Source organism: Felis catus, chromosome F2 (assembly GCF_018350175.1).
Source record: "Felis catus isolate Fca126 chromosome F2, F.catus_Fca126_mat1.0, whole genome shotgun sequence".
Classification (NCBI taxonomy): domain Eukaryota; kingdom Metazoa; phylum Chordata; class Mammalia; order Carnivora; family Felidae; genus Felis; species Felis catus.
The window spans coordinates 8334570-8360971 of NC_058385.1; the positions used below are offsets into that span (position 1 = coordinate 8334570).

The window sequence follows — 26402 nt, forward strand, 5'->3', positions numbered from 1 at the left end:
TCTAGATACGCTAAAGCTTCCTGCCCATTTCTCACCCTTCCCTGTTCATGGGCGTCCACTGGCCACGTGCTAAATATTCACACTGACTTTAGAGAACATATTCTGGCATGTGCCCAGGTGGTGGGAGAAACTGAAGTTTAGAAGAGAGGAGAGTGGGGCATTGAAAAATACAAAGTGTTACTTTTGACTTAAACTCTTTGAAAGGGGGTAAAAGCCTTGTGAAAAATTCATCGTTTAAATAGAGTTGCTAATAATTTTCGTGTGTGGCAAAATGCACATACATAAAATTTACCATCGTAACTATTTTTAAGTATACACTTCAGTACTGTTACAGACGTTAACATTCTACAACCAATTCCTAAATCTTTTTTAAAAATATTTTAAAAATGTTTTGTTTACTTTTGAGAGACCGAGAGACAGAGCGTGAGCAGGGAAGGGGCAGAGAGAGAGAGAGAGAGGGAGACACAGAATCCGAAGCAGTCTCCAGGCTCTGAGCTGTGCACAGAGGGAGATCAAGCTCAAACCGCGAGATCACGACCTGGGCCAAAGTTGGTCGCTTAGCTGACTGAGCCAGGCGCCCCGTTGTTCCTAGGTGTGTGTGTGTGTGTGTGTGTGTGTGTGTGTGTGTGTGTGTGTGTGTGTGTGTATGTTTTAAGTTTATTCATTTATTATTTCTGAGAGAGAAAGAGAGCATGAGCAGGGGAGGGGCAGAGAGAGAGGGAGACACAGAATCCGAAGCAGGCTCCGGGCTCCGAGCTGTCAGCCCCGACGTGGGGCTCAAACTCAGGAACTGTGAGATGAGGACCTGAGCTGAAGTTGGATGTTTAACCAGCTGAGCCACCCAGGTGCCCCTGTTCCTGGATTTCTTAATTAAACTTTTTATTTTGAGGGACGCCTGGGTGACTCATTCAGTTGAGCTTCTGACTCTTGATTTTTGACTCCGGTCATGATCTCACAGTTCGTGGGTTCGAGCCCTGCTGGCAGCACAGAGCCTGCTTGGGATTCTCTCCCTCTCTCTCTGCCCATCCTCTGCTCATGTGTGCTCTCTCTCTCAAAATAAATAAACATTAAAAAAACTTTAGATTTTGCTATGATTATAGATTCACCTGCAGCTGTAAGAAATAATACACAAATTAAAACATATCTGTGCAAACACTTCTAGATGAATGTAAGAGCATTATTCATAATAGCTAAAGGCCGTAAACAACCCACATGTCCATCCATGCAATGGATACACAAAATGTGCTGTTTCTGTCCAATAGGATATTATTCAGCAATAAAAAGGAATAAAGTAGCTGACACATGCTACCATGTGGGTGACCCTTGAAAACACTGTGTTAAATGACAGAAGCCAGACACAAAGGACCACGTGTTAAGTGATCCCATTTGTGTGAAATGTTGTGGATAGGCAAATCTATCGCTCCGAGTAGATGAGTGGCCGCCTTAGTGGCGGGACCAGGAGGATGGGGACGTGACTGTCAATGGCTATGGGGTTTCTTTTGGGGGTGATGAAAACGTCCCAGTATTTGATTGTGCTGCTGGGCCCACAATTCTGAATATATAAAAACCAATGAATTGTATGCTTTAAACAGGTGAATGGTATGGCATATGAATTCTCTTTCAATATTTGTGTGTGTGTGTGTGTGTGTATATATATATATACATATACATATATATACACACACACACACACACATACACACACACACACACACACACACACACACACACACACTATACATAAATAGTACAAAGAGATCCCATGTAACCTTGACCTAGTTTCCCCCAGTGGTAACATCTTGCAAAACTACAGTATGATATCCTTGCCATGATATTGACGTTGATAGTTGTTTTTTAATCATGCTTTTCTCCTCTAGTCTTGTATTAAAGGAAGAAAGGGAAGAGGAAGGGGGTGGGGAAGGAAGGGAAAGAAAGAAGGGAAAAAAAGAGAAAAGAGCAAAATAGAAATTTTGATCTGGGATCTTTTGCAGATACGGTTCTATGAGTTTGGCTGTCAAGGGAGCACTTCCTTTGCTATTGAAGTAACGTCCATGTGCTGAATGCATTTAGCAGAGGAATACTGGGAATCAGACCAAAAGAATAAATGATTGGTGACACTATGTTATGGATCAGAGGTCAAAGGATGCCCCCCCCCTTCCTGGGTGTATCTGTGTCTCCTTCCATCTGTCCAAGGGTTGGTGTAAAAATCAAGGTCTGCAATTTAGAGCTGCCTGAGTTTAGTTTCTTATTTCTCTTTTGGGATTTTGGATCTCAAGAGATGAGCCGACTAGTTTTTCTCATTGATAGCAAAAGTAGAACAAATTAAAAATTGTATCACTGGCAACCAAATAAAATCATATTTTTGTGACATTCATAGACTACCAGTCACATTTTACGGTCCAGATTTTTCTGGTCTGCAACGCACGAACAAATACTAGGAAGTGACCTGCTTTAGGGGAGGAGAGGGTGGGGCTAAAAGAAAGGAGTTTCTCCCTCAAGCTGTTTCCTCTCGTCGTGTGATCCTCTTGACATCTGGCTTGGTGACACGTTTTCCCCCGTGGATTGTTGGATTCCAGGGGAACTGACTGCTCAGTGAAGCCAAAGATGATGTTTCCTGTTGCCACTCGATCTGCGAAGAGACTTTGTAGAAGAAAGGGAACTTGTTTTCCATTGAATGTTGCCTGACACATTTTTGAGCCAGTTGCATTGAAATTTAATCACCAGCCAACACCAACCACATGCGTCTCTTGTGAACACCAGCTTCCATTTTGCGGTACTTAGGAGCTTTTTAGCAAATTAGTCACACCCGGAAGTGGAGCTGTCTCAAAGTGTCACACGAGCTTTCTTTAACTCTGCCAAAATGACACTCTTCAAGAAATTCTTCACTTTCAAGTGATTTTTTTTTAATGTTCATTTATTTATTTTGAGAAAGAGGGAGAGGGGGCACGCATGCGAGTTGGGGAGGGGCAGCGAGCGACAGAGTGAGAGAATCCTGGGCGGGCTCCACACCTGCCAGCACAGAGCCTGGCACGGGGCTCGATCTCCTGAATCATGAGACCGTGACCTGAGCCAAAATCAAGAGTCACATGCTCAACGGACTGAGCCACCCAGGCGCCCCCTCAAATGATTTTTTTTTAAAAAAATCATCGTCTATCTGTAATGCCGACCCAAATCTCCATGACTAGGTTAATTGAACCTGCACCCTACGGGAGAATATCTCGGCAAAGTACAGTCTGATCCTTAGTGCCGAATACAAATCATGCCTTTAGGGCAAGTCGGAGACCTGCCCTCTTGTTTAAATACCACCGCCCCAAGACACCAGTGAGTTTGGAAGCTGCTGCAATCTTGAGCTGTGCTTGATGGAACCGTTTTATTCACCGTTCATCTCAACCTCCTTATCAGCAATTTTAATATCTTTAGCAGCTGTGCTGTTTCCTGACAACTTTTTCCCCTGCCCTTGGAAAGCATTTTTTTTTCTTCATCCTTTACCCATAATTTTATTTATGTAAAAAGGCTCAGTGAGTTCCATTGTTGGATGACAGAGAGAGAGCGGGTTTGTTTCTTTCACTTTTATTGCTGGGTGAGCTAACCGGCAGACTGAAAAGTGTATACAACACAATTGTTCAATATCACAAATAATTATAAAATGAACACTGGTGCGGTGGCCGCTGAGACCACATGGTGGAAACTTACCAGCACCCAGCAGCCCCCACTTATCCTTTACCAACCACAACCTCACCGTCCCCCAAAGGCAGCTGCCATTCTGGCTTTTGTGATAATTTCCTTTTCTTTATTCTTCTGTTACTTACGCACATGGGGGTGAGCATCCTCCAGAATGTAGTAGTTTTGCCTGTTTTTAAACTTTATGTTAATGAGGCATACCAAAAACTACCCTTTTATTTTTTTTTAATTTTTAAAAAATGTTTATTCATTTTTGAGAGAGAGAGACAGGGTGTGAGCAGGGGAGGGGCAGAGAGAGGGAGACACAGAATCCGAAGCAGGCTCCAGGCTCCGAGCTGTCAGCAGAGAGCCCGACACGGGGCTCGAACTCACAAGCTGAGCTGTGAAAAGATCATGACCTGAGTCGACACAGAATCCGAAGCAGGCTCCAGGCTCCGAGCTGTCAGCAGAGAGCCCGACGCGGGGCTCGAACCCACGAACCGTGAGATCATGACCTGAGCCCAAGTCAGACGCTTAACCAACTGAGCCACCCAGGCACCCCCAAAAAACTACCGTTTTCTTACGTCTTGCCTCTTCTGTTCCACATTATAGTTGTGAGATTTCATCCATGTTTTTGGGTGTGGCTACAGTTCATTTACCTTCATCGCTATACCGCATCGTGTTGTTGTACTCAAGGTGTAGAGAGGTTTAGCTATTAATTTCACCATTTACTTTTAAATGTTAGCGAGGGTGAGTGAGCAGGGGACGAGCAGAGAAAGAGAGAGAGTGGGGGAGAGGCAGAGTGTGTGGGATAGAGGGTCCGAGGCAGGCTCTGGCTGACAGCAGTGAAACTGATACGGGGCTCGAACTCATGAACCGCAAGACCGTGACCTGAGCCGAAGTTGGACACTCAACTGACTGGGCCACCCGGGCGCCCCTGATTTCGCTATTTATTGATGAAGCTGGACGTGTTCCCAGTTTTCAGCAACTATGAATGACAATTCTGCTGGGAACCTTTTTGTAGTGGATCAAGGGTCCATGAGTTTTTCTAGGGTGGCCAGGAGTCACTTTGCTGCATCACGGGGGTATGGATCTTCAACTCTACCAAACACTGCCAACTTTGTTTCCAAAGTGCTTGTCCCGGTCAAATATACAAGAGTTCTCAGTACGCCATTTCCTGATCAACAGAATTGTATCTAGAAGGAGGTGGGCCACAGGTCAGCACAGCCTGTGGGGAGGTGAGGGGTGTGGCCAACACTCATATGATTGCACTTGAAAGGAGGCTGGTCTGTCAACATCCTTCATGGGCCCCTGGGAATATTATTAAAGACAAGCTTCACGGCTCGATTTCACTGATGCTCAGAAAAGAGCACAGAAGGCCTTGGGGAGCTGCCCCAATCTCTCTATCATGGTCATGTGCTCACCAACACTCAAGTTGTCAGGCTTTGTGATTTTTGTCAAGCTGGGTGGTGGCTTCTTCCTATAGCTTTATTTGCATTTCTCTGATTACTAATAAGACTGAGTTCTTTTTTACACGTTTGGCAGCCATTTGGACGACTTCTTTTCAAAATGCCCATTCAAGCCTCTGCCCATTTTTCTATTTTTCTTATTGATTTGTAGGAATTCTTTGTATATTCTGGACACCAGTCCTTTGTCGGTGTCAAAGAGAGTGTATTTTCTTGCTCTGTTTTGCCACTGATACAGTCATGTCACTGAGGATTTATGTAGAAACCTTTTTTGCATTTTATCTAGTTTGTTTTTTGCATTTATTATTGAAGTTTGGCACACAATGTTACATTGCTTTCGGAGGTACAACATAGTGATCTGACCATTCTGTGCGTCACTCACTGTTCACCACAGTAACATGATTGCAGTATTATTGACGACAGTCCCTTATGCTGTACTTGTCATGTCTGTGACTTATTCACTTTGTAACAGAAAGTTTGTACTTCTTCATCCCCTTCACCTATTACACCCATCCCCGCACCCCTTCCCCTCCGGCAACCACCAGTTTGTTCTCTGTTGAGTCTGTTTTTGTTTTTTTTTGTTTGTTCATTTATTTTATGTTGTTTTTTTATTTTGTTTTTTGTTTTTTTGTTTTTGTTTTTTTTTAGATTCCACAGATAAGTGAAATCCTATGGTATTTATCTTTCTCTGTCCGACTTCCTTAGCATAATGCCCTCTAGGCCCATCTGTGTTATTACCAACGGCAAGATCTCATTCTTTTTTATGGCTGAGTAAATTGCATCGGGTGTGTGTGTATCACTTCTTTATCCACTCATCTACTGACGGGCACTCAGGTTGCTTCCATGTCTTAGCTGTTGTAAGTAAGGCTGCAATAAACATAGGGTTGCACATATCTTTTAGAATTAATGTTTTCATTTTCACTGGGTAAATACCCAAAAGCGGAATTACTGAATCCCATGGTATTTCCATTTTCAGTTTGTTTGAGGAAACTCCGTACTGTTTTCCACAGTGGCTGTACCAGTTTGCATTCCTAGCAACAGTGCATGAGGGCTCCTTTTTCTCCTCGCCGTTACCAGTGCTTGTCATTTCGTGTCTTCTTGGTACCATCCATTCTGACAGGTGTGAGGTGAGGTCTCATTGGGGGCTTTGATTTGCATTTCCCCGATGATTAGTGATGTTGAACATCTTTTCATACGTTTGTTGACCATCTGTAAGTCTTTTTTGGAAAAATGTCGGTTCAGGTCCCCTGCCCATTTTTAATCAGATTATTTGGTTTTTCTGGTGTTGAGTTGTAGAAGTTCCTTATATATTTGGGCATTAACCCCTTATCAGATGTGTCATTTGTCAATCTCCCCTCCCATTCGGTAGGCTGTTTTCTCATTTTGTTGGTGTCCTTTGCTGTGCACAAGCGGTTTATTTTCGTGTGGCCCCAGCAGTTTAGTTTTGCTTTTGTTTTCCTTGCCTGAGGAGACCTATTCATAAAGATGTTGTGAAGACTGATGTCCGTGAGATGACTGCCTATGTTTTCTTTTAGGAATTTTATAGTTTCAGGTCTTATATTTAAGTCTTTAATCTATCTGAAGGGCTTTTTTTTGTTAATGGTATAAGAAAGTGGTCCAGTTTCATTCTTTTGCATGTAACTGTCCAATGTTCTTAACCCCATTTATCGTAAAAAACTATCTTGTCCCCATCGTATATTCTTGCCTACTTTATCATAGATTAATTGACCATGTAAGTATGCGTTTATTTATGGGCTTTCTCTTCTATTCTATTGATCTGTGTGTCTATTTTTGTGCCAACATCGTACGGTTTTGATTACTGTAACCTTGTACTGTACCTTGAAATCTGGGATTGCGATGCCTTCAGCTTTGTTCTTTCTCAAAACTGCCTTGGCTATTCAGGGTCTTTTGTGGTTCCATACGGATTTTAGGATTACTTGTCCTAGTTCTGTAAAAAATGCTGTTGGCATTTGGATTGGGATTGCGTTGAATCTGTGGATTCCTTTGCACAGTAGGAACATTTTAACAACATTAATTCTTCTAATCCATGACCCTGGTGTATCTTTCCATCCGTTCGTGTCGTCTTCAGTTTCTTCCATCAGCGTTTCATAGTTTTCAGGGTACAGATCTTTTGCCTCCTTGGTTAAATTTATTCCAGATATTTATTCTTTTTGATACAACCATAAATGGGATTGTTTTCCTAATCTCTCTTTCTGCTACTTCATGATTAGTGTATAGAAATACGACAGATTTCTGCATATCAACTTTGTATCCTACGACTTTTCTGCATTCGTTAAATACATTTGTGTCACTGAAAACCTATGTATAAACCTTGAAACAAATTTGTAACGACTCTCCGTATTACATTTTTTAACATCTTAATCAAAACAATTGTTTTATCATGGTAAGTGTGCTCTTTAATCCCTACTGCCTATTTCACCCATCCTGCAATCCCTTCCCCTTTGGTAGCTATCAGTTTATTCTCTATAGTGCAAAGTCCGTTTCTTGGTTTGTCTCTCTCTCTGTTTTCTCCCGTGCTCATTGGTTTTGTTTCTTAAATTCCACATATGAGTGAGATCATATGGCATTTGTCTTTTTCTGGCTTATTCCACTTAGTTGTATACTCTCCTGGCTTCACCCGTGTCCTTGCAAATGGGAAGATTTCATTCTTGTTTATGGGTGAATAACCATGCTCAGCACGGAGCCCCATGCGGGGCTCGATCCTGCAAGAAAAACTGTGAGATCGTGACCCGAGCCTAAATCAAGAGTTGGACACTTAGCCAACTGAGCCACCCAGGTGCCCCGCATATAGAGGGGTTTTTTTTTTTTGTTTTTTTTAAATAATGCTTTATGAAAACTTTTTGGTTTGGGAGAGGATTTTAGATTTCTTTGGTAAAGATGGTGGACAGAAGTCTCACATTCTCACACACCCTTGACTCAGCCTTCCCTCGTGTGAACCCCGTAGAGTTTTGTGTAAGTTTTTTCGACCTAGGGCGCAATTTCCTTTGAACTCTGCATAAAGTTTTTGGTTTTCAGTTTGACCTATAAAGCTGAAGTCACAAAACTTGCCCTCTCTTCTGCTTGCTTTCTAGGTTACTATAACAACAGTACCAAAGTGGCTGTAAAAACCCTGAAACCAGGCACCATGTCTGTGCAAGCATTCCTGGAGGAGGCCAACCTCATGAAGACCCTTCAGCACGACAAGCTGGTGAGGCTGTATGCCGTGGTCACCAGAGAGGAGCCTATCTACATCATCACCGAATACATGGCCAAGGGTGAGCCCGTCCCCCCGACCCCGTGCTTTTAAGAGGCCTGACGCTCCCAAATCAAAACGCTTAAATGCTCAAAGAATGTTCAGTTTTAATTCTAAGACAGCAGGCTCACCACGGAAAAATCAGAAAATGTGGGGAAAACAGAGCATGTTCACAAACCACCTCATGAGACATGTTATAAATATTACCTGAATTATAGAAATAATACATAGTCTATCTTCTCTGCATTTGTCTTCATATACATACCAGCCACAAGAATAGCACGCAATACGTCGTAGGCCCCTAATAAATATTTGTCAAAAAAAAATCTATTTCAAATAGGAGTATTTTTGTTATATATTTAAAACGGGAATTCTTAAAATCCTAAAACGAGTCATTTTCCTCTTTAGCATTTTTTAATGTTCAGCGTGTCACTTTAAAATGCTCACATTTTGGGGCACCTGGGTGGCTTAGTTGGTTAAGTGTCAGACTTCTGTTCAGGTCACGATCTCAACAGTTCGTGAGTTTGAGCCGCACACTGGGCTCTGTGCTGACAACTCAGAGCCTGGAGCCTGCTTCGGCTTCTGTGTCTCCCTCCCTCTCTCTCTCTCTCTCTCTCTCTCTCTCTCTCTGCCCCTCCCTTACTCGTACTCTTTTCTGTCTCTCAAAAATAAATAAACATTGAAATACATTTTTTTAAGTTTCAAAAATGTTAACATTTTTTAAACTGTTGGAAGTTAAATTCCTATGTATCAGAATCACTGAACGAAGAGGTTTCCAGCAACCACGTTTTCTCCCACTGATGTTACCTTCAGATAACAGGGTTTGAGTTATCATCCTTCCTCTGTTCAGTTAGAGATACTAACAAACTGCCAAATGGTTCTTTAAAAATCTTCAGAAGGAATGAAGGAAGAAAAGAAAGAAACATACATAATAGAGAATTAACAATCATCTCATGCTTAACGGAGATTATAGTGTAATGTCGTAGCTGAATAGAAAGATGAACGTTACATTTGCTTATTTAATATATATAAATATTTCAGAATATTAGTCAGTCTGGGGCACCTGGGTGACTCAGTCGGTTAAACGTCTGACTTTGGCTCAGGTCATGATCTCACAGTCCATGAGTTCGAGCACCGTGTCAGGCTCTATGCTGACAGCTCAGAGCCTGGAGCCTGCTTTGAGTTCTGTGCCCCCCACTCTCTCTCTGCCCCTCCCCCACTTTCGTGCTCCGTCTTGCTCTCTCAAAAATTAAAAAAAAAAAAATGTTAAAAAAGAATATTACTCATTCTGAGTCCTTCCAGGAAAGGACATTGTTTAGAAACGAAAACCAAATACCTAGTCCCTAGGGCTTAGGTTGCTGTCACCCAGAAACCAGGCTCAGGATCAGACACTTTGTAGGAGTTCAGTAAATACGTGTTGAATTAATCAGCCGGTAGCATCCGGGATCGTAACTGTAAGTAGGAGTTTCTCCACATAGCGATGCTTAGCCTTTATTGAGTACTTACTGTATACCAGATTGTCCTTGCTGCCTTCCCCGGGTGATCTCGCCTGGTCTTCTTAGCAATCTGAGGGCTAAGTACCATTGTTGTGTGCTGTGGATGAGGCAGCAGAACATTTATTGAGCGCTTACTACCCGCCAGGCACCATGGCACGTGCTTTAAACCTGTCCTTACGAGGACCCTGATAATAGCTGGTAGGCTGTGCCCGCTGTACAGGGACTAAGACGTTACAGGTAAGCAACTTGCCTAAGGCTGACACTTCAAGTTTTAGGGGAGAACGCAGGTCTTGTTTTAGAGATGATGCCGTAGGAAGCCAGGCGGGGGGGAGGCTATCGACAAACTTTCTTTTAGGTACAGAGCACGGTAGGTTCATCAGACACTCGTGAGCATCCGTAGCCTGTGCTGAGCTCTGTGCTTTTGCTGGACACAGATAGGAGTGAGCCCAGCCCAGTGCCTGCCGCAGGCGGGTCGGTCATGAGGACTTGCTGACGCCCGTCCCCGAGAAGCTCTGAGGATTGGGCAGCTGCACTAAGTGTATCGTGGTGCCAGGTGCAACGTGCTCTGAGATGCGTGCTCTCGGTCACCCGGAGCCAGAAAAACCATGTCCCCCATCGGCCTTTCTTACCTGGACCACACACTACATTTCCCATCAGGTCAAAGGGAGCAGCTTAGAGGGGACTGGGTATGACCAACTTCAAGAAAAAGGCACAGTGGCCATACAGCATTGTCAAGGCCGTCATTCCGTGGGTTCCCCCGCTAATAGAAATGATTGTTTGACTTGTGTTCGGATGTTGGTCTTGTGTGTTTGAACTACCCCGACTTGTTCCTCTCTATCAACAGGCAGTCTGCTGGATTTCCTGAAGAGTGACGAAGGGGGCAAAGTCCTGCTTCCAAAGCTCATTGACTTCTCTGCTCAGGTGAAGTATTAAAAACCCAGGGTGCCCGCCCGTAAATTCACGCAGACCGCCTTGCATCAGAATTGCAGTGTTCCCGGGAGAAGGCATTTTCCTTGAATGCTTCCCAGGAGCGGTTCTGAGAAAAAGACCTTCCAGGGCACGCTTCCCTGAAGACAGTAATGCGTGTTTCACACCGAAGGCATTTGTGCGTGTGTCGAGCTCTGGCTGGGGTATCGTCTGCCTTAAAACAAGTCAGCCCCTTATACTTCCGTTCACTTCTGCACCAGCTATAGAAAAACGCAGCTGAAGTGGTCACTTTGTTCTGCGTTTTGGAAATGCAGTCCCACGCGACATAAGCACAGCGCATTCTAAGTGATGCATGGTGGTATTTCAGGTACTAACCTAAGGAACGGAAACTTCGAAGTCCTTAGTATTCGTGCAAACAGAGGGAGCTCCTTATCTCCCCCCGTCTCGTCTTCTTGTTGGCTGTGTCTTTAGGATTCTAAGAAATACTCATTCGTAATATTTCTAGTACTAGCCTAGAAGTGGCAAATGTGTTTAGTTTGGAAGCACACGTTTCCTGAAGGGCATTTAAGGGCAGAGGGACGTCACCCGAAACCCAGCAGTATGCCCGATGTGTCCAGGAAACGCACGTCCGGATGATGCCAGCTGCTGACTTTTAATAGTTACAGATTGTGTCTGGTCGGCACGTTCCGTACTTTGCTTGTTTTGTTTCTAAATCCTGGCCGTGGGTAGTTCATGTTGGGAAGGCCACGTGCCATAAAGCCTGAAGTAGCACAGGAGGTTTCTAGAAGTTTCAGGTAAGGGTGGCCTTCTTGATCTTCGTTTCTCACTCTGGTTTCTTCCCTCCGACCCTCTTTAAGTCGGGAAGTTGATAAGGCCTTCTGGGGAGGATGAGATCAAAGGAATGAGTGTGCAGGTGAAGTACTCCAAGTAAGAGAGCGTCAGAATACGTATTCTGCAGTAGAGGATTGTGGGCAGAGCTGGGGTTCAACATCCGAAGGCTCGTGTGTGTCGGGACTCAATAGCCATAACCACCCAGGAAGTCCTTTGCCTCTTTGGGTTGGTTTATCGGTCCGTCAAATGGGAATGCTACTTTAAGGTGATGTTGTTGGGGGTCTAATCTCACCACGGACTGGCGTGGATACAGGCACATCGCAGCCTGTTGGGGGAAGCTGAGGTCACCTTGGGGATGACAGTCCCCATCATTCCAGTAAAGGTGCATGACGAAGTCCTCATGCTCGGGCCCCATCTCCTCTCCCTGAACTTGACAGCCTTAGTAGATTTCTTATCTGAGTAGGACATTCAAAGGTGATCTGGAACCCCAGTGGCTAAGGTGGAAAGAAGCAAGATCGCTGTGGTAGAGCTGGGGGAGGGAAAGAGTCCAGCAGCCCTGACTTTTTAACCCTTCACTCAAGCTCTGCACGCTGGCCCCTGTGAGAGGCTCTGTGGGACTGCAAGGGTTCCAGGACCACAGTTTGAAAACCACTGTTCTGCAGTAAGAGGAAAGATCACTTGGATGGACGTGGCTCTAGATGCTAGGTAGATAGGGAGGCAGAAAATGAGAAAGCAGAAGTTGATGTACTTGTGTCATACTTGACGTAGATAAAGGAGGCAGTGATTTAGGCGTCCCCAGTGGATGAGAGACACTTGAGTGCAGTGAAGGTTTGTTGCACCTGCTTCTCAGAGGGGGAAGGTTGCTCACAGGGATATGGATAAGTGGGACATTTGGCCTGGAGGCCTGAGCGGTTATAGTTCAAGTGCAACTGAGGGTCTGATCTGTGCCTACAGTTCTATGGGGTAATATAGGGTCTACAGTTATAGAGAAATTATGCATGTCAGGGTGTGTACTGTACCTGGAGAAGGACTTTATTTTGTCACATGAGTATTTTTTTTTTATGTTTATTTTTGAGAGACAAAGCATGAGCAGGGGAGGGGCAGAGAGAGAGGGAGACACAGAATCCAAAGCAGGCTCCCGGCTCTGAGCTGTCAACACAGAGCCTGATGAGGGGCACGAACTCACGAACTGTGAGATCATGACCTGAGCTGAAGTCGGACACCTAGCCAACGGAGCCACCCAGGCGCCCCATCACATGAGTATTTTTTATTAGATTTTACTTGGCTTATCTTATAAAACTTTATCTTGACATAGTTAAAGCTTTAAGAGACCCAGGGTCTCTGTACCTATTCTTTAACTGGGTAAATTACTACTATTACTAAAAAAGGGACGTTTTTCTAGCTTACAAATGAGTTGGGGGAGAAAGGTGCTTTCTAAAGCTTTGTAGTTTGCAAGAAGATTATCTCAGAGCCTGGCATTGACCATGACTTTCAAATCGTAGGTTCCAGGTGGCTTCAGTTGACTCCTCGGTCAACTGGGATAGGGCTGAGCCCTTCCCCCCGCCCCTCACCCCACCCCCCATGAGAGGAGGGGCCTGGGATAATCGAAGCCACCACCAAAGGAGTTTTGCAAATCCAGCTCCTGCTGGATGAGCTCTTGTGCCCCTGCCCAGAGTTTCTTTCCCAGACGTGACCACTGGGTAGAACTGGTGGGACATCTAATTTAAGTGCCTGGGGAGTTAAGTGTCAGTGGTGGAGTCAGCGGGTCAGCAGCGCCTGGGATGTCGCAAAGCATGTGGTTCAGCACAAAATTCATTCACCAAATACAATTTCATTTTGAATTCATCTTTTTTTTTTTTAAGTTCTCTGAGTTTTATTTTACTTTACTTTATTTTATTTTATTCTATTTATTTATTTACTTACTTTTAATATGAAATTTATTGTCAAATTGGTTTCCATACAACACCCAGTGCTCATCCCAACAGGTGCCCTCCTCAATGCCCATCACCCACTTTCCCCTCCCCCCCACCCCTCATCAACCCTCAGTTTGTTCTCAGTTTTTAAGAGTTTCTTATGGTTTGGCTCCCTCCCTCTCTAACTTTTTTTTTTTTCCCCTTCCCCTCCCCCATGGACTTCTGTTAAGTTTCTCAGGGTCCACATAAGGAAAACATATGGTATCTTTCTCTGTATGGCTTATTTCACTTAGCATAACACTCTCCAGTTCCATCCACGTTGCTACAAAGACATTTAGGCTCTTTCCATAATTTGGCTATTGTTGAAAGGGCTGCTATAAACATTGGGGTACAAGTGCCCCTATGCATCAGTACTCCTGTATCCCTTGGGTAAATTCCTAGCAGTGCTATTGCTGGGTCATAGGGTAGATCTATTCTTAATTTTTTGAGGAACCTCCACACTGTTTTCCAGAGTGGCTGCACCAGTTTGCCTTCCCACCAACAGTGCAAGAGGGTTCCCATTTCTCCACATCCTCGCCAGCATCTATAGTCTCCTGATTTGTTCATTTTGGCCACTCTGACTGGTGTGAGGTGATATCTGAGTGTGGTTTTGATTTGTATTTCCCTGATGAGGAGTGACGTTGAGCATCTTTTCATGTGCCTGTTGGCCATCCGGATGTCTTCTTTAGAGAAGTGCCTATTCATGTCTTCTGCCCAGTTCTTCACTGGGTTATTTGTTTTTCGGGTGTGGAGTTTGGTGAGCTCTTTATAGATTTTGGATACTAGCCCTTTGTCCGATATGTCATCTGCAAGTATCTTTTCCCATTCCGTCGGTTGCCTTTGAGTTTTGTTGATTGTTTCCTTTGCAGCGCAGGAGCTTTTTATCTTCATGAGGTGCCAGTAGTTCAAGTTCATCTTTGTTCATGGTGCATACCTCACCCACACTCTTCCCCAGTCCTTCTCTCAAGGTGGACCTCCCAGACCATATGTTGCCCCACCTTTGATTATTATCTGCTTCGTTTGCTTGTGACTTTTCTTGTTATGATATCAATAACGTGAGAAAAGGGCCTGAACCTTGGCAACAAGCAGTGGGGGCCTGCACGCCTCGGTCTCAGTCTGAAATCGGCTCTCTGTTGAGCTCGCCCAATCACCATCCAACCTTTTCCCAGCCAATTGGTCAATGCACCAATTGGCCACCGTCAATTCCCTTTGTGACCGGTCTGAAGTGATCTCTTTATACAAAAAGTCATCTCTGAAGTTTTCCTCCTTTTCCTCTCCATCGTGTGCAACCAGTTAACTCTGCTGCCTCTCCATAATGGATGAGAGTAATAAATACGCTGGCCCAAGGTGATAGAGGACACTTGGTGCCCGTACCTAATAATCGATCCTTTCCGTGCCTTCCTCCACTTGCCTTTAGGAGAATCGTGGAAGTCCATTTGGCATGTGGACTCTCAACAACTAGCAGGCTGTAGTTTGTACTTTCTCGTATTAGCATTATCATAGCATCAAAGAGCACAAGAGGACGCAGTAAAATTCGGCTGGTTTTCACAGTGAGGGACTGAGAGTAGAAATAAAGCAGTTGCTTCATCTCAGCCCCGGAGGGAAGAGGGAGCGGGGATAAGGGGCAACACTGGGACTTTTCTCACAGCCTCTTCTCAGCCTCTTCTTCCCTCTCCCCGCGACCTACTTCCCCAAGCTCTACTTTCCCCTAGGCAACCTCCCCTTCGGCCAGTCGAGACAGGAAGTGGGTGAGTGCACATGATATCCTCTCGGTTCATGTGAGAGCTGATGTCATCACTTCCTGTCTCAGGATGAGTCCTAAAAAGCTCTTGCGAGCCCAAGTGTAATTCACCTTGTGCAACCCATCTCTTAGCTCACTGGCCTTCCTCTGCATTTAGTGGAGAGGAAGAAATCTCAACGAAGGCAGCTGCAGCAGTGTTTTTCTTGTAGGAAAGGAAGCGATGTTGTACGCCCTGTGCTAAAATCAGAAAATCCCCCCTTTGCAGAGGAAGCTGGATACTTTCAGGGCAGAGAGACTGCATAATTCCCTTCCAGCCTTTTGCCTCCTGGAAGAGAAGAAAAATGAACTTGAAAAGCCAGGGGGTTGAAATCTGTGGGGATTCCCTGCAGCGGAAGCGGAAATGGAATCGAAGACTTGTACAAAGGAGGGGGGTGGGGGGGAGAAGTAGGAGATTCACAGTTGCAAGATGGAGGTCGGAGATCATCTTGTAATTCAGGTCAGGTGAACCAAAGCATTCCTAGTTCTTTGGTGGCAACATCACTGAAGTACAGAAGTTAGGAAAACTGAAATGGACAGTTGTGCAATAACAATAGAAAAGTCATGGCTTGGACTCCAATAATGGCCACAAGTAACGTTTCTTTAACTCCTTCCATTTGATAAAGCACCTCTATGTCCATTATCCGATTTGAGCCCAACTATCTTGAAGGCATTTTTGTCGGTAGTTACCACATGTCACAAATGAGGAGGTGACCTTGGCTTTGTCTAAGGTTACAGAGCCAGTGGCTGGAAGTGCTGGACTCTGTCCTGGGTCTCCTGACTCTAGATAACTTGCTCTTTCCTCTGCACATCTCACGCTCGGACGCCAAGATCAGAGTTGCCCTAGGATTGTTTTGTACCCCACACTGTGCCAATACTCACCTTTACCCACTGGATGGCTGTTCCTTATCAGAATTAATGATACCTGGCTTTCTTTCCCCGCCCCCGCAATCTCTATTATCAGAGATTACAGTTTTATCACATAGTGATTGTGCTTAAATATATTTTGCCCTCTATGTTACGTTTAAGCTGCGTTTTATATTGGAAATTGGCAGACTGAGGAAGGCAGGCAGTCTGTCCGTGTCATTCTCAACCTTTTTGAGCGGGAAGGCCTTTTGCCATCAGAGCTTTTTTGAGTTCCCCCTCATCATAGGATCTGCTGCCTGAGAAAACAAGGCATAGACTGGGAATCCGGAGCAATCACCCGGGACCCACCAGTCTCTTGGTGGTAAATGAGGTCTGCAGTGCCTGGAGGGGAGTTTCTGAAGTTTCTACCGCGTCTGTCGATACCGTCAGGTAACGTGTCTCCTCGCTCTACCTCTTCGTAAAGAGCCTACAAGATAAGTTAGGCTCCCGTTCCGCCACTCACGGCCAGCCTTCCCTCCCCTTCCCCCAGCGCAAGGGAATGAAACAACTCCTCTGTTTTCCAAACCGTCATTAATCAACCCTCGATGGATAGTGTCATCACGTTTCATTTACTCAGACTGGAGGAAGGATTCCAGTGGACGTGTTGAATCAGATTCAGCGGCGAGGGGAGGCCGCGGGTCACAGACGGGGTTTGCCCTGCACCCCTGAGGCCAGATCCCCTGTCCACCCCACGTTTGGTCTCACTTCTCGCGCACGACTCTAGATCGAGGCCCCGTGTTGCCAGTTCTTTATTCCGTGCCGCAGGCTGTGCTGGCTGATGGGGCGTGGTAGTGACTCAGTGTGCATTATTACTAAGTAGCCTTGGTCTCTCTCTCTCTCCCTCTCACTCTCTCTGCCCCTCATTTGCTCCCCCCCACCCCCACCCTTTCTCTCCAAACGAAAACCTAAGGAGCCAGGGTTTGGACTGTAAATCCCAGCATAAAGTCTAGAGGTGGTGGTTAACTCTTTGTCCAGAATACGAGAAACATCACTCATTTTGCAGATGGCACTCTTGGTGATGCCAACAGAGAAGGCAATGAGCCGAGGGCTGGGAAACCTGGCCCTGCCTGGGGAAAATCCTTTCACAGGCCGGGCCCTCATCTGCGAAGTGAGAGGCACAGATTAGGTTTCCCGCATCCTGATGCCCCAGCGCTAAAATTCAAATTCCACGACTGACTAAGAAAATCTACCGAGAATATCTATGTGAATCATCACCTGAAAGCCTAAGGTAATGATTTTGCGCGTATTCGGAGGGCACTGATACAGGATTTTGACTTTGCTCTAAAGAAAGGAATATGAACGTATCAGAGGAAGGTGTTTTGCATAGTGAGCTTTGGGCCCGAGACTTGAACGTTGGCTGTGAAAACTTACAGAATGGACACGTGAAGCCAGAGTGACTGTCAGAATTGCAAAACTGGACCCTACGCGGTTTCCGTCTGAAAAAGTTCTTCCGTCTGAAGAGTGGGAAACTGTCATTTAAAAATGGTGTCAAATGGGAACTCTTTTTCCCCACTTTGGTGGGGGGGTGGGGGCAGGGATGTTTAGCATATTTAAGCAGAGGGGCCGTGAACTAGCTGTTACTCTTGTTTTAATTTTGATGGGGAAACTTTGCAGCAGCAGGAAGAGGCTTTAAGCTCCTGTAAAGGGGAGGAAGCTGCCCCTCTGGTCTGCCTTCCAGATCTGCCTCGTATCTCGGAATTATTTTGTCCAGGGGCGGCAACTTCTGGTCAGTGCTAGTGTAAGCCGCGGGATAATTTCCCGTCTAGGGACTCCTCACGGAGTGCAAGGCCAGCATTAAATTGAAGCCGCTTAGAGGTGGACACAGTTTGTGAGCGGCTGCCCACAATTCAGAAGTGGAGACGGGAGCACTCGAAAGGAGCAGCAGAGTGCGCATTCCAGTCGGTCTTTGTCTGAAGCCCTTGGCTTACGCTCCCCGTGTGTCCGCCACCCCCTTGGGAAACCTCCCTCTTCTTCGGCCACAAACATGTACAGAGAGCAGCCTGGCAGAGAAGTCACAGCAGTGGAGGGCACCGCACCGCAGGGGTGCAAATAGGAATATGGCGAGGCCTTTCTGGGACGGGCGCCGCAGGCTGCTGTCAGACCAGTGGGCGAGGTCTCGGGAAAAGGTAGGCTGCCTGGAGGAGGCGACCCGAAGAGCCAGGGTTAGCCCTGCTAGCCTGAAAGGGGCTGGATCTAGGAAGGAGTCTTTGAGAGAAATTGGCGCATAAGGACACGGGAGGGGCAGGGGGGGTGCACATAGGATGTGTGGAAAGAATGGGACAGGGGACACAGAGCTGAGAGAGCCAGCCTGGGAGTATCGCCCACTCTCGAGTTACAGAGAAGGAACAGGTAACTGGTGGGTGACTGAAAAGACGTATTTGAGAAAGACAAAAAACGTTTATACTCAGCAAAAGTTCGCGCAGGAGGTACAGGTCTACCCTTTCCATTTTGCTTGGCCCTTGGGTGTCAGTGGGTGCCGTTTGTATTTACACTAGAGTAGTATTTGTGCCTGCACACGCACCCACGCGTGCCCTCGAGGCGCTTGCTGTCCCCGCAGCCAGGGGAGTTCAAGAAGTGTCCTGGGAGGCTGGCCGATCTGAATACTTTCAATGGGACTTTGATTGACTTCCCAGAGAGCACCTGTGGGGGGGGGGGAGGGAGGGCGGAGGACAGCCCGGGGCAGAGCCCCAGGGAAAGGGCTGAGAGGGACAAGGATGGAGGGGACACCAGGAGCACCCATCTGGGAGACAGCCCTGTAAGGAGGAGGGGCAATTTGGCCATTGGGATTTTTAAACAAGGAAGTCCTCGGAGAACTCGGCTAGACCCTGTCAGCGTGGTGGTTTAGGCAGAAGCCACATGCCTCGTTGCCCCTCTCTGTCCCTGGCTCACCTCCTCTGTTCCCAGCTCCTCGGATCCTTTCCTTCGTTGGCACAGCTAAGTCTCTAAACCCGGCTGGCTTGTCTTCACCACCTCGTCTTCCCTGTCGGTCCTCCCCCGCCGTTCCCCAGCCCACACCCTGGAAACAGCTTATTCCTATCATAACTTAAATGCAATTATTTGGTCCTCATTTTCAAAAGCAAGTTCATATTGGTTTTTCTCTGTAAAATACCATTTTTATTTTTTTAAATGTTTACTTATTTTTGAGAGAGACAGAGCACAAGCAGGGGAGGGGCAGAAAGAGACGGAGACACAGAATCCGAAGCAGGGTCCAGGCTCTGAGCTGTCAGCACAGAGCCCGACACGGGGCTCGAACCCACAAACCGCGAGATCAGGACCTGAGCCGAAGTCGGAGGCTTAACCGACTGGGCCACCCAGGCGCCCCAACAAGGAATAATGTTTTAGCTGCAGCGTTCTGTTTGTGTTTTACCTGGCAATCCTGTTCTCAAGGTCTCTCTCTCTCTCCTATTTCTTTGGCTTCCTCTTCCCAAGCTGCACAGAGTAGGCAGAGCCAATTGGATAAATGTGTTTGTGCATTTTTTATTTATTGTGGTCAAATATACGAATCATAAAATTTTTGCCATTAGAAATTTTTTTTAATGCTTATTTATTTTTGAAAGAGAGAGAGCATGCATGTGAGCAAGGCGGGGACAGGCAGAGAGAGAGGGAGACCGAGGATCCAAAGCAGGCTCCGCACTGTCAGCACAGAGCCCGACGCGGGGCTCGAACTCATGAACCGCGTGATCACGACCTGAGCCGAAGTTGGATGCTTGACCGACTGAGCCACCCAGGCGCCCGCCTTCTGAATCCTTTTTAAGTGTGCAGTTCGTGCCTGACGTACGTTCGCGCTGTTATGCGACTGTTCCCGGCGTCCATCTCCAGAACCTTCTCATCTTCTCACGCTGAAAGTGCCCACCCATTGAACACTAACCCCTCACCGCCTTCTCTCCCCAGCCCCTGGCAACCACCTTCCGATTCTCTGCCTCGGTGAAGTTGACCGCTCGAGGTATCTCACCAATAGGATGATTGTGCATCCCCGCTTAGCTCCTTCAGTGCATTCCCACCACATTTGTAAAATCTGCCGCCCCCCCCCACCCCCACCGCCACCGGCTCCTTCCTAACTCAGTGCCTCTCCCAAGCCCACTCCTGGAACCCACCCCTTCTGCACCGTGCCTTACCCCACCTCCTGCTCAAGGACACCTTCCCCAAGCATCCCTCCTAAAACAATTCCACCCCAAGCCCCCACTCACTCCATTCTTCTCTGTCTTGGCCTCCTGTTCCTTTCTTTCATAACATTTACTGCAGTTTGAACGTTTTGGTAAATTCTTGTCTACCTTTTATCCCCGGCTCTCAGCACAATGCCATGTAAATAGGGTGTGCTCAATAATATTTGTTGAATGACTATGCTGACCAAAGTGGGGACTATCTATAGTCAGTTTAAAACAATAAATTTTGGGGGCACCTGGGTGGCTCAGTCCATTAAGCAGCTGACTTAGGCTTGGGTCACAATCTCACAGCTCATGAGTTCTAGCCCCGCGTCAGGCTCTGTGCTGACAGCTCGGAGCCTGGAGCCTGCTTCGGATTCTGTGTCTCCCTCTCCCTCTCTGCCCCTTCCCTGCTCACGCGTTCTCTCCCTCCCTCTCTCTCTCTCTCTCTCTCTCTCAAAAATAAACATTAAAAAATTTTAAACAATAAATTATTTGTTCTCTGCTTCACGCAGCTCTGAAAGAATGTTTAGAAGAATGTGTCTTTTAATGTGTGCTGGGTCACTATTCAGGTGTATTTAGTCATAAAGTATTTTCCTGATACATTTATTCTTCCTCTTCCTCCAAGTGTGTTTACTTTCCTGCACAAAACTTACTTTGTTGAACTAAACACAAGGGAGAGAAGAAGGAGGAAGTAGATACAAGTATCTGGGCCTTTATGCAAAGACAAAGAGCTGCTTTGTTTCTCATCCTCGGTGGAATCAAGAACACCAGGAGGAACGAGAAATTACAAGTGAAACGTTTAACACCGAAGCCAGTGGTGGATGCATTTAATTTGGGGAGAGGGGAATACAAGCAAGTTTTCCCTCCCACTGTGTCATTCAGATCCTTGCGTGGCCTTTTTCTCATTCTGGGAGAGCCCTGTAGCCTCACCTGCACCAGCTGGGACGGGCAAGGGATGCTGGAATTCAAGTGGCCGTGTGGCTGGCTGATTTTTCTTCGAATGTCGGGATTTCCGGGGCGCCTGGGTGGCTCAGTCAGTTAAACGTCAGACTCTTGGTTTCAGCTCAGGTCACAGCCTCCTGGTTTGTGAGTTCAAGCCCGGCACCAGGCTCCATGCTGACAGTGCAGAGCCTGCTTGGGATTCTCTCTCTCCCTCTCTCTCCCTGCCCCTCCCCTGCTCACGCTCTCTGTCTCTCAAAAATAAATAAACTTAAAAATGGGGCACCCGGGTGGCTAAGTGGGCTAATAAACATCTGACTTCTGCTCACGTCATGATCTCACAGTCCGTGAGTTCGAGCCCTGGGTTGGGCTCTGTGCTGACAGCTCGGAGCCTGGAGCCTGCTTCGGATTCTGTGTCTCCCTCTCTCTCTGCCCCTCCCCCGTTCTCTCTCTCTCTCTCTCTCTCTCTCTTTCTCAAAAATAAATTTAAAAAAAATTTTTTTAAACGTCAGGATTTCCAGGTCTTGTTAATTATTTTATCCACATCTCCTCTCATGTGTAGAACATAATTGGGCAACGCACGAGTTACAGAACTGACTACGAAGATGATATTCCTACCTTTTACCCACAGAAGATCCATACCTTCCTTCTCCCTGACCGCCCCTCCCCCCCCCGCCCCGCCAGGACCTCCAGCTTTGAGGTCCACCGCCCTCCGTGTAGTCGTCCCCGGATCCCTGGACGCTTGTCACTGCCACACTTCGGCTCGGGTTCACACTTTCTCCCTCCAGCCCCAGGAGACCCTGCCCTTGTTCGTAGGGACCCACGCAGGTAGACCTCCAGACTCAGGCCTCCCTGCCTCTTGAGTTTTCCTCTTCTAGGACTCCGTCCTCTCTTCTCCACTGCCCCACATTCCCTGGGGATGACCCATGGCTCCACCCCTCCGCAAGTCCCATCCGGCCCTCCGGCCCCCATGTGCCTGGCCCACCCCCTGGGACTCCCGCCTCCAACAACTGTACCCCTTCCCGCCACTTCCCGCCCATGGAACCCGCTGCCTGTTGCCACGCCTCCCTCGCCCCCACCTCGTGTGTCTCTTCTGTCCCCACCAGGCCTCTGCAAGACTCCCTTGTGCCTCTCCGTTTGTCACACGTGCCTTAAGTCCAACTCTTTACTCGTTTTGCCCCCCCCCCCCCATCTCCCCCTGCTGCCACCGGCACGGATGTGACACACTGGCTCTTGGCACTTTTTTCTTTTTTTAATTTTTAATTTACATCCAAGTAAGTCAACACGGTGGCTCTTCCCAATTGCAATTCAAGGCCGGTACGGAGGTGCCTAGAACCTCTCCTCACGCTCCCAGACAGCTGACTCTCACCTTCTCCTCTGCCCCCGAACCTAACTCCTCCTTCCCCTTCTCTCTCTCAGTGGATTTCCTTGCTGTCTCTTTCGCCATCGCAGAAAGCCCCCCATTCTACCCCATCCCTCCTGCATCGTTCCCCAGGTCCCATCCCCTCTTGCTTTTTCAAGACATGGTTCTAGAAATCCTGCCTTGGCGTTTTCCCCTCATTTCTCTGCCATTCTCAAAGGAATTAGAATAAAGGTCTCCCTTTCTTCCATGTCTCTCTCCAGCTACCCCCACCTCCATGTTTCTCCTCTCTTGTTTTGTAAGATCAAAAGCCCTGGGAGGACCAGCCTCATTTTTCCCAGCTCCTTTCCTCCTGCTCTCGAACTCGGCACCATTCGACCAAACAGGTCCTGGCAAGCCTTGGATGGTCCCCACCACACTGAGTCCAAGGGCGTCGTCCCTCTGCCCCTTCTCTGGTGGCCCAGCAGCAGTGGTTGGAGCAGCCGGTCCCGCTCTGCTCCCAGACATGCTGGGATGCCATTCTCACTGGCCATTTCTTCCTCATCTCCCAAAATGTAAACATCGGAGGGGCCCAGAGCTCAGTCCTTGGACCTCCTCTTTCTTTCCCCATATTGACCTCCCAAGTGGTCCCATTGAAAGTGTTGTATTACTTTCCTAGAGGTGCCATAACAAATCCCTACCCCCTGGGTGGCCTAAAACAACAGGGATTTATTCTCTCACCGTTCCGGGGGCCGGAAGTCCTGCACAAAGATGTCGGCCTGGCTGTGTCCCCTCTGAAGGCTCTCGGGGAGAACGCTTCCTTGCCTGTCCCACCTCCTGGTGCTCCCTAGCTTGTGGCCACAGTGCTCCACTCTTCTTCTTCACAGGCCTTCTCCTCCGCATCTGTGTCTCAAATCCCCTCTGCCACCCCCTCATAAAGACACTGGTCGTTGGATTCAGGATCTGCCCTGAATCCAGGATATGCCTCCCTAGCGAGATCCTCAACTAATTAAAACTGCAAGGACTCCATTGTCCAAATAAGTCACATCCCGAGGGTCCAGGTGGTCATGTCTCTGAGGGGGGACACTATCTGACCCAGCACAGCTGTCTGTACTGTGACCCCTCTGAAGTGTATGTCCCTAGCTTGATCTGCCTCCCTGAGCTAACGGCTTACTCAGCATCTCCCCTTGGATGTGCATCGGGTATGTCAAACTCAACAATTCCCGAACTGAGCTCCTGTCCTTCCCCCCTCCAGAGCCTGCCCACCCACCCATAGCTTCCTCCCCTTCGGGTGGTGGGATCTCCATCCTTCTAGTGGTCAGGTCCCAACCCCTGAAGTCGTTATTGACCCTCCTTCTCTTACACCGCGTGTCCAGTCCTTCCGCAAATCGGGTGATTCTGCCTCTAAAACAGACTCCCGTTCCTCACTCCCCCGCCGCCGTCACTCTAACCCAAGTCCATCGCTCTCTCTCAAACCAAATTACTCAGTAGCTGCCTAATTAGGCTTGTGCTTTAGCTTTTGCTTCCTTCAGCGCCTGTTTGTAACACCGTAGCCCGAGTGCTGCTTTGGAAACATGAATCAGACCAACGTCCTCCTCCCCTTGGCCTCTGGTTACGGTTTGCCTCACTGGGCAAAAGGCCCCAGAGTGGCTATTTATCGGCCTGCAGGGCTAGTCTTGTTGTGGATTATCTTTGAGAAGTTTCATCTTTTCCTAACTGTTTGATTCTTTTATTTGTATGGAAGTCAGAGTATGTCACAGGGTTTCATGCACTTGCCGTATCACAAGACTCACCTTGAGCCCTTGTTTAAAATCTGTAGATTTTTGGGTCCTTCTCTTGGATATCAGTAATTAAGGAGCAGAGCTCAGGACGATCAGCAGGTGTCTTGGGGGCTCTGATGAGTTCTGGAAAGCACTGCCACGGAGAATTTGCTGAACTGAGTGAGTGAACATTTTTTCTAGGTCTTACACCTTCTAAAGTACAGTTGCCCCTTGGACAACACAGGAGTTAGGGGCCCTGACCCCACACGCACTTGAAAATCTGTATATAACTTTTGACTCCCCCCTGGAGGTAACTACTGTATGGAAGACTTACTGATAACATAAAGTCAATTAACACGTATTTTGTATATTACACATATAACACCCTGTATGACAGTAAAATAAACTAAAGAGAAACAAGTTATTAAAATCCTAAGGAGCGGGGCGCCTGGGTGGCCTGGTCGGTTGAGCGTCTGACTTCGGCTCAGGGCACGATCTCATGGTTGGTGGGTTCAAGCCCCGTGTCGGGCTCTGTGCTGATGGCTCAGAGCCTGGAGCCTGCTTCGGATTCTGTGTCTCCCTCTCTCTCTGCCCCTCTCCCACTCACACCCTGTCTCAAAAATAAACAAAAAAATTTAAGAATCATAAGAATACATTGACAGTAGTATACTGTATTTATTGACAAAAAAAAAAAAAAACCCACGTAAAAGTGACCCATGCAGTCTGAGTCTGTGTTCAAGGGTCAAGTGCACTGTTTCTTTTCCTCGTTGTGAAGCTGTGGCCAACAGGGAGGATTTTATTTCTCTTCCCATTTTATGTTTGTGAAGACCGGTAACTATTTTCTCCAGTCGTGAGGCACAGAAGAATTCCCCCCCCTCCCCCCCGTGAACCAAATACTTGACAGCTTTCTCCTAAGATTCCGCCTTTCCGGCTCCCCCCTCCTCCCATATCCTTAGGAAAAGGAAAAGGGACAGGAGCCATCGCAGAGAGCAGACCTTCACCGGCTCCGTTGATAAACACAGGCCACTTTGGAAGCTTATTTCATAAGGGTTGAAATGTAGCAACGTGGATGGAACTGGAGAGTGTGATGCTAAGTGAAATAAGCCATACAGAGAAAGACAGATACCATATGGTTTCACTCTTATGTGGATCCTGAGAAACTTAACAGCAACCCATGGGGGAGGGGAAGGAAAAAAAAAAAAGAGGTTAGAGTGGGAGAGAGCCAAAGCGTAAGAGACTCTTAAAAACTGAGAACAAACTGAGGGTTGATGGGGGGTGGGAGGGAGGGGAGGGCGGGTGATGGGTATTGAGGAGGGCACCTTTTGGGATGAGCACTGGTGTTGCATAGAAACCAATTTGACAATAAATTTCATATAGTGAAAAAAGAAAAATAATAAAAATAAAAAAGAAATAAAAAAAGAAATGTAAATACAATGATTACAGCGCCTCTGTCTCAGGTATATTTGGAGTTTATCAGATCTCATCACAGGCTGCTTTCAGTTGGTCCCAGGAAAGAGAGGTCGGGGATTAGTTCCAGAGCCACAGCCCAGGCTTTGCCAACCCAGCCAAACTCACGTTCTTTAAAGTGCGCCGTTGGACTTGAAACACAGCACGCGCGCCTCTGTGTTTTCTTCCGTGCTTAGCTGTCCCACAACAGGGGACGGCTGTTTGCTGATGTGCTCTTTTCTGTCTGCCCCGTTTGGAAGTAAACCCCACAGGGCAGGGACGCTGTTTCGTTGCCACCCGCCCAGAACAGGACCAGGCTCCTAGCGGGCAGACTGGCCTGTGTGTAAGTGGGAAACCCCGCCTCAGAATGACAGTGATCTCCATTCTTGTAGTGGACAAAGAGTGTCCTCTGGGGGTGGCATCCTCGTGAAGCTACATGTGACTGGACCCCCCCCCCAAGTACATTCCTAGCTGCTTTCTGTTAACTTGGGGCATACCCACGTAT

The 26402-nt window shown here is 47.2% G+C and overlaps 1 protein-coding gene and 1 non-coding gene across 7 annotated transcripts in view; one reads left to right on the top strand and one right to left on the bottom strand.

The window, feature by feature from the left end:
• The window catches only part of LYN (LYN proto-oncogene, Src family tyrosine kinase), a 127900-nt gene that overhangs the window by 75191 nt on the left and 26307 nt on the right, over positions 1-26402 (top strand). For all 6 annotated transcript variants that reach the window (XM_023248683.2, XM_023248684.2, XM_003999817.5 and 3 more), the window contains exons 9-10: positions 8219-8401; positions 10720-10796. In XM_023248683.2, the coding sequence (XP_023104451.1) occupies positions 8219-8401; positions 10720-10796 (260 nt within the window). The remainder of the gene's footprint in view (positions 1-8218; positions 8402-10719; positions 10797-26402) is intronic.
• TRNAP-UGG lies at positions 4133-4217 on the bottom strand. The gene has a single exon. It is a non-coding gene; the product is annotated as a tRNA-Pro (tRNA).